Consider the following 8,550-nt stretch of genomic DNA (forward strand, 5'->3'; position numbering starts at 1 on the left):
AGAAACATTCGTGGATGACATTCACTTTACACATCACAACATTCTGCCTAAGTTTCAAAAACTTCTTTGCTATAGATTTTATTTGAAATAAGAAAGTCGTACAGAGCAGAACAAATATCATCTACAAGCAATATTGAAGTACAGACCGAAAGTAATTTCATAAATACAAACCAATGACTACCTTATTACTTGAAATGTAATTTTCAACCTCAGCTGATTGTACCTCAATCTTACATCCAGCGCTTGTACTGAATCTCCGGACAGAAAATAAAAATTGTAATGAATTTAACGTAATTTACATGCTGCCAATGGCTAGAATACAACGCACAAACAATCAACGATGACCAATTTTAAAGCGCCTTATGATATTATTTATCTACAGCGTGGTCAACAAGCATGCCGTGTTCATAATTTGATGGCACTTCCAATGATTTAATGGCCATCGTTGTTTCTATTGAAAGTTCATTATTATTATTATTATTATTATTATTATAAGGTTCAGCGTGAATGAAGATCAGTCATTATTTTATTATACATGGTTTATAATACTGGATTATATATCGGAAAATCAACTAATTAGTAGATATAGATAAATGGGTTAGTTTTGTATATCATGTACGTTCTGTTATTTAGTTACAAACAATGCAAATGCTGGAGCTTTCAAGTTCTATTTTGCTAATGTTATCATCACAATGACAACATGCTGCACATTGTAAAGAAATGAATACCATCTGGAAAACGTATTGGTTCTCCTAGAAAATTCCATCTCGGAAGTACCCAGATAGAGTGATACAACGTAAAAAAGAGAAGACATCGCCTGAAAATATCCGACAGCTCAGTCGAACATTCAAGTCCGCTAGAAAAAATAGAACTACTTTGAAAGCATTGTGATATCCTTATGGAATTAACATAAAAATTATGTCAACGACAGATATTTTTTACTTAGTGCTTGAAACCAGACATTTTGGAACGTTTCGGTCTAGACAAGTAATGATTGCGTAACATGTGTACAAATACTTCATATGATATATGTGTTACTTGTATATACAAGGGCGGTTACTCTTTTGTTTCTCTCGTGTTATTCGGATTAATTTCGGTAAGGCCCTAGTATGTTCCGATTGTCCCGGCTACTTGCAGTTCTTATAAGGTTTCTTCCTAGGCATCGTCATGTTGCACTGTATATGTCCATTACATCACAAAAGAGAAGGAAGGATCTCCTGATATGAGCAATCTTTAAAAGTGAAATTTCTGGAGTAATTTGAATGTTTCTACCTGTATTTGACGACATTTTGTTGCAGTATTAAACGGTTAGAAAATGTCACCTTTTTGCACTATTATTTGATGACTTTATGAAGACTCAGCTGATTTACTATATAACGTTATATTTCAGCGGACATGTATGTATGTTAAGACTTTACTTTCATGTCAATCTCATGTATGTCTTGCTTCTGAATGAAAGTAAGCAAACTTTTTCGTTACAAATGGCTTAACACGTGTTTTGGTAAAAGTAAAATTCCACGTGGTTATTGGATCAATTTTTTTGTCAATATTCTGTTTCAGAGACGAATGGTTTGCAGGTTGTCAGGCTCTTCCTTTTTGGAGTTTACTAAATTTTGCATGTAGTCCGTATCCCCATGGTTACATGGAGTTCACAACCTATAACATAGTTGGACCAATCCTGAGTAGGCCCATAACAAAGTCGGCTCATTACATATTTGGCCCATGCAAATTTAAGTTCGAACTAATGACTGTCACGGTCGAGCCATTCTGTAGTTGGCCCATAGCAAAGACGGTCCATTACTGATTCGGACCATACAAATTTAATTTAATTTCAATAAACTGTTTCAGTCCTTCCATCAAACAACGCTGTATCTGTGATTATTTTTTTTATTAATTGAGTTAGTTGTAATGTAAATTGTAATGACGAAATAAATATTTATTTAACCGCTTTTATTTGTATTTGTAATCAAATTCAAGAAAATTATACCCGGTACTGGCATGTCGTTACTGAATGATCTGTACGACTTGGCTCTTCATGTTTGGAGCTCAAGCTCTTCATTTGTGGAGTTTACAAGTTGGTGCAAATCTTTGTATGCACCATATGAAGACTTTTTAAAAATACGCAACAACCGATAGCATGTTACAGAATTAAAAAAAAATTGAAATGACCGTTGACAAAGGACGTGCATCCATTAAATCATTTTAATAATTGTTTTCCGATAGGTTGTGTACGTAATGAGCGCTTAATGTAGAAATCCTGTATATCAAATTAATCATACCTTGCATAGTCTATTTGTGTCGCAAAGTATCCCGTGTGTAGCAAATGAATCATATCTTGCATATATATTTGTGTCGTAGAGTATCCCGTGTATAGCAATTGAATATTTTACACAGTGCTCTTCTTTCACAAAGTATCCCGTGTTTAAAATAATTTATGTAATACTGATGGCTGGATAAAACGCGTAAACAATTATAACTTGATGGTGTAATTAAAGAAAATAGTTAGTTTTGGCAAATACAGTAGAGTGACTAGACGATTTCTAACTTTAAGGCGTTTCATGATATTCTTCTTCTACACTGTAGCCAAGGGCCACACCGTAAAATATATTCAGACCGTACTTCCGGTGATTTAATGGCCGCGTAAGTTCTTTTGAAAAGCTCCGTTTTATTGTTATTAATGCATGGTTTAATGTGAATGGATATTAACCAGATCTTTATTATAATATATGATATATACGAGAATCCACTAATAGGCAGATTTATGACTTTTGTACAGCTTTCAAAGTATTAGTTACGTTACAAATGTTGGGTCTAACAAATTATTATTTCACTAAAGCTAACATCACGGAGACAATATGTTGCACGGTGTTTACAATTAGCTACCAACTGGAAGACATAGTAGTTGTTTTTACATATGTGAGTGATATATATTTATTTTTGGTGTATCTTTATGGTACGAAGATGGATTAATTAAACACAACTACCGTAACACTGGTGTATCTTTATGGTACGAAGATGAATTAATTAAACACAACTACCGTAACACTGCACAAAAGTGGCGTACTAGGGCTAAATAGCGCTCGAGGCGACGATGATGGCCCAAATATGTTTTGGCAACCCCAAGCCCCAAAATTTTGCGCCCAGGGCAACCGCCGCGTCATCCCCCACCCCCACTCCCGTTAATACGCTACGGCTGTAAAACATATTTGCACGCAGCATTCCGCACAAACTATGTTTTCTGTTCATTTGCACATTCAGTTGTAAAACCTTCTGTTCATGACGATATGCCAAACTATCGATGTGGTTTATCATTGTGATCACGGCAACCAGCCCCACTCGAGTGCAACTATATGTTGACATAGCCCTAAGTCGAGTTTTCGGTGAAACAGAAGCGATAAATCTCCATTCATTATATATGTGCTTTAGGGCAAAACAATATAATTGATTATTTGATCACATTTGTAAATATTTTAGGTTTTCAACACTTAATACGTAAATGGACAGAGGTCTGATTTCTTTGTACGTCTCTTTTTGTCGTCTGCATTTGCGATGCCTCTTCTACATAACTTGGAACCCCCACCCCCGTTTTATCATCATAGCAGCGCACCTTGTACAGGATCTATTGGGGGTAATGATTAGTTTAGCTAAATCGCTTATGACTCTTTCTGCAACATGTGCACCGTTACAATGTTTATTACCCTGATTAAGACTGCTCCGGCGGTCTAGTGGTTAGAGCATCCGCCTCGGAAGCGGGAGGTCGTGGGTTCGAAGCCCCGGCCGAGTCATACCAAATGCTTTTTAAAAAAATGGTACTAACAGCTGCCTGGCTAGGCGCTCAGCATTAAGATGTTAGTGTTAGGACTGGTCGGACTGGTGTCAGGATAATGTGACTGGGATTACATCATGCTACATGTCTGTGGCATGATGCCCCAGTCTTAGACATCACTATAAACTGCAACACTGCAGACATCGTAGCGATATGCCTGCAAAATTGTTAAAGCTACGTTAAAATTCTTAATTACACACACGCTCATTACCCTGATTAATGCTCCACAACTGCACGTTTTGATGTCGATAAATAACTGGTAACCATCTGTTAGATGATATTAAAAATATTGAATGGTCACGTCTCTAGTTTATTTTATTGATATCAGTAGGCAGACTTATGGAGAGATACTACAAGATAACATAAATTAAATATTAACTATCATATTGATAAATGAGCTTTCACCACCACAATAAAGGATAACAAACTAACTAGGGTTTTATAGTAAAATATCATAAGGTGACATACTGAATGGTATAGGATCTTAATTTGGTGTGATATACATTTTTCGATACGAAATTTGTTTTTTCAGTAGTTGCTTGCTAGGCTTCCACATGTCGGCTTATCGGATGTGGAACAGGCCGGACAGGTCCCTACAACATATCGTAAAAGATGATTAAGGGAAATAAAACCTGCTTGCTGTGGGATGCGTAACGCGATGTTGTTCCAACTGAAAAAGACGTAGCCTTTTAAAAGCCTGCGGTTTATGGGGAAAACTTTGTATTTTAAGAGTGTAACACTGTTTGATCTATATCGTTAGTTTGGTATGACTTTCTGGGGAGCTTCTGAGACATTCAAACCTTTTATCTTGTTTCTCAAGAGTTTTTTTTTCAATTTGGTTAGGGGTGGTGGTAGGTATATGGGGGTTGGGCGGTCGCCTTCCTCGGGATGTTGGCAAAACGCTATTGCAATTTCGTTAACAACCTAGTGCTTGGTTATAAAGCAAGGATTGTTGTTCTGTGCCTTTAAGCTCTATACATACATACTATACATGCATACATGCGTACATACTTTGGCATGGACGCCTAGAGGAAAATATATATGCACAGAGAGATGACTAGTTTTGTCTCGTCCCTTGATGTATTCTTTAATTTATGTATGAGTGCCGTTCAGAACACACGAAAGTCCAGTAGTAATCATACATTCAAACATATGACGTCACAGCAACAGTGCATGGCGTGCACAAACGCAACTAATTTATAAGTGTAAAGAAATGCTTAGAAATTTTATATTTTTATAATTAATAAAAATGTTCAGCCTACGTTACTATTTTTTAAAAATAAAACTTTAATCAATATTTAGTCAGTTAAAGTATCACCATTATCCATTAATGTGTACAAATAAGTCATTATCTATCCCCTGATTACATTTTTGAATGACCAATCACTTGACCGCGTGATATAGTTTTGAGCACATTGACTTCAACCCTAGTGTAATGCATGAGAAAAAGAAAACAATGATTATTCCTTACTAACTTTAATCTGGTTTAGTGATTTTCAATTGAAATGAATTTATGGTTTCTGTGCCATAGTGCACATTAATATAGTAAGGCGAAGGAATATACCTGCCGGACGGTGTTGTGTTTAGTAAGGCGAAGTAATATACCTGCAGGGTGGAGTGGTGTTTAGAAAGGTGAAGGAATATACCTGCATGGCGGTGTTGTGTTTAGTAAGGCGAAGAGGTATACCACCTGTAGGGTGGTGTGGTATTTAGTAAGGCGAAGGAATATACCTGGCGGGCGGTGCAAGGAGACGGGATATACCTGCAGGGCAGTGTTGTATTTAGTAAGGCAAATTAATATACCTGCAGGTCGGTGTGGAATTTAGAAAGGCGACGGGATATACCTGCATGGTGGTGTGGAATTTAATAATGCGAAGCGAGGCAGTGTGGTGTTTAGTAAGGCGGCAGGATATACCTGCAGGACAATGTGGTGTTTAGTAAAGCGACGGGATATACCGGCAGGGCGGTGTGGTATTTAGTAAGGCAAAGGCGAGATACTCACTGAGGAGAGAGAAACTCACTTAAAGTTTAAAAGGATAACTAATGACTGCATATGCAAATATCCTATATGGATAAGCAGTGTTATGCGTATTGTTAAAAATCGAAGATTGTTCAGTATAAATGACCACAAAACTAGCGTATCATTAAACAGTTTTAGATGATTGTGTTCGGTGTTGTTTTCTGGTGTTTCCGAACAAAATTAAATCATTATTTTACGTAGGTTGTAAAACTCCTTCGACTTCTTGCTTTATCAACCTCTGTATATGGATTTATCCTCTCTCTCTCTCTCTCTCTCTCTCTCTCTAACATATATATATATATATATATATATATATATATATATATATATATATATATATATATATATATATATATAATATGTATCTCCTTCTGAACAGGGCTGAGATAATGACAAACTATAGAGATGAATGAACTTTTCATAAAATTTCATGATCACAGAGAGAAACGTCTCTGTATAACAGGCCTAGAAATTAACATAAATTTCTTTGTTGTAAGAAAGACTAGTAGCTTGAGAATTTTTAGTAGTCCAGCTGAAACTTCAACGGTCCTTCTTCATTAGCCGCGGGTGTTAAATGAAACTTCAACGGTACTTCTTCATTAGCCGCGGACGTTAAATGAAACTTCAACGGTACTTCCTCATTAGCCGCGGGCGTTAAATGAAACTTCATTAGTCATCGGACCATTGAAAATATGAAATCTTCTAGTCCATAAGGAAATTTAATAGCATCGGACTAGTGGGATATTGATAATTGCGAGCCCTGTATAAACACCTGTATAAACACTCTAGGCATCTTTAAAAATATTAGTATTCTTTTTAAATTCATAACGAATTTCATTAGAGAGATGAAGAAAAGGTTCTAAAATTTTGATAAAAAGATAGCCTTTTGACGATCTAAACATTAATTGGTAATTTGTGTTAGCTTGATACCGAACCATTCTGAAATTTTGTAAGACTTCATGGTAATTATATATTTCCTCTCCGATCTAAAAGAGGAAGTCATGGCATTTTGATAAAGCTATTTTCTCTGCCTTTCCTGTAAATTGATCGCCTTAAGATCTTTCGTTCAAGGCAAGTGACATCATTATCCATTCACCCTTTCAAGACGTCACGTGCTGTTCAGTGTTGAAGTAGTGCTGACTTCAGCCTTGACTCTGCCTCTTCTGCCCTGAAACATCTAGGCTACTCTAATGATAGCGTATATGATTTGTCCTAAAGGATTCTTATGTTTTGTCTTTTAATCATGATGTTCACTGGGCACAAAGACTTGCAAGAAGGTGGAATATTCGCTGCTAAAAGCTTTATTTTAGAGTACAGATGTCGTAAATCGCAGAGATCAATCGTTAGGTAAGTTACGTGGGATCGACCACGCGATTAAGGTTTGTTTGGAATTACTGTGCTAGTGATTATAAAATATTTATGATAGAACCATTTGAGACTGAAAAGTTTTAATTCAGCAACCTTTTTTTTTATTAAACATTGAAGTCACAAAAGTCTCAACCTTTTGTTTTAAAATAAAAAAAAAACTTGCTAAAATATGTAATTCTTTCTCACAAAATTATCAAAACATTGTATATTAAATTGTCATATAATTGTCACGTGTTTGCTAAAAATCAGCCCAGAGTTACTGTGTATTCGAATTTCTCATTTGAAATTCAAGGCCAGATTATGCAGTTAAGTTTTTAAGTTAATTAAGTTAATAAGCAGATATATTTTTAGCGAAGGCGTGACAGTGGAATTCCGACTATGTACCACTGTTATGACTCCCGATGAGGGAGAAAGTCGTTACCAATGTTAAATAAACGCAGCGATTATTTGGGTTATTACCTTCTTCAGTCGTTAGCATTTCGGACTGAAAATGCCAACGAGATGAGCTGTTGCCAAGAAAAATATCGTTTTTGCTTGATATCTTCTGTTTCGATAAGAAGTGTCACCAAACTACATTTTTGGAATGTATAAACTCGCTTATAATAACGGAAACGAAAATTAAATAATTGACTTACCCAAAGCATTGGCCATTTCATCAAAGCCGTCTTTGCTCTCTTCCCGCCATTTTCCAATAAAACCTTGTACACCAGACATTATTGGCTTGTAAAGGTGGGAAGTGGTCGAGTAAAATTCTCTCTAATAATCCTCGATTCAGTTAGCTACGCAGGAAGAGAAAATCCGGCTTTTAGCACATCGAGCGGTTTGTGTTACTTCAGCGTCTGCAATTATTATCGTCGGAGCGGATGGAGAATTTATACCAACTCGATCGCCCGGTAGCTTGATTATCGTATGCCGAGGTCGCGAGGTGCACGAGCGATGATGCACCCGTTTTGCATACCTCTTGTAATAATTATTTCATCAGCATCTAGTTTAATTTTTATACCACAGCTATAGTGCTGTGGCGTGCCAGCTTGCAGTTGATGGGGGAAATTCAGTCTAATCGCGGAATGGAAATATAATTACATATGGCTTTTGATCAAGCTTTTCCCGCTGCGTTAGACAAGGGTTGACTCCACGTCTCTAATGAAGAACTATTTTTGAGGTTTTGCGATAACGAAGTGTATGTTTCACTTTAATTGGAGAGGTATTTTGGATCGTTTCCAGAATTTAAGATAGAGTTATGATTTAGTTTCGGTATGCTTGTTTATGATAGATATATTTTTTTTTCGCTCGAGTAAAATCTGCCGACAGCATGGCTATTGGTACATGCCATAGA

General features: G+C 36.3%; 1 protein-coding gene across 1 annotated transcript in view; it reads right to left on the bottom strand.

Annotated features, from left to right (window-relative positions):
* The window catches only part of LOC149777868 (fatty acid-binding protein homolog 9-like), a 57,621-nt gene extending 49,559 nt beyond the window's left edge, over positions 1-8,062 (bottom strand). Inside the window, exon 1 of the mRNA XM_089938968.1 lies at positions 7,850-8,062. Within this exon, the coding sequence (XP_089795094.1) occupies positions 7,850-7,928 (79 nt within the window). The 5' untranslated portion in view covers positions 7,929-8,062. The remainder of the gene's footprint in view (positions 1-7,849) is intronic.
* Between the last annotated feature and the right edge of the window lie 488 nt (positions 8,063-8,550).

This window comes from Sinohyriopsis cumingii, chromosome 17 (genome assembly GCF_028554795.1).
Source record: "Sinohyriopsis cumingii isolate HCF-2022 chromosome 17, ASM2855479v2, whole genome shotgun sequence".
In the NCBI taxonomy this organism is placed as follows: domain Eukaryota; kingdom Metazoa; phylum Mollusca; class Bivalvia; order Unionida; family Unionidae; genus Sinohyriopsis; species Sinohyriopsis cumingii.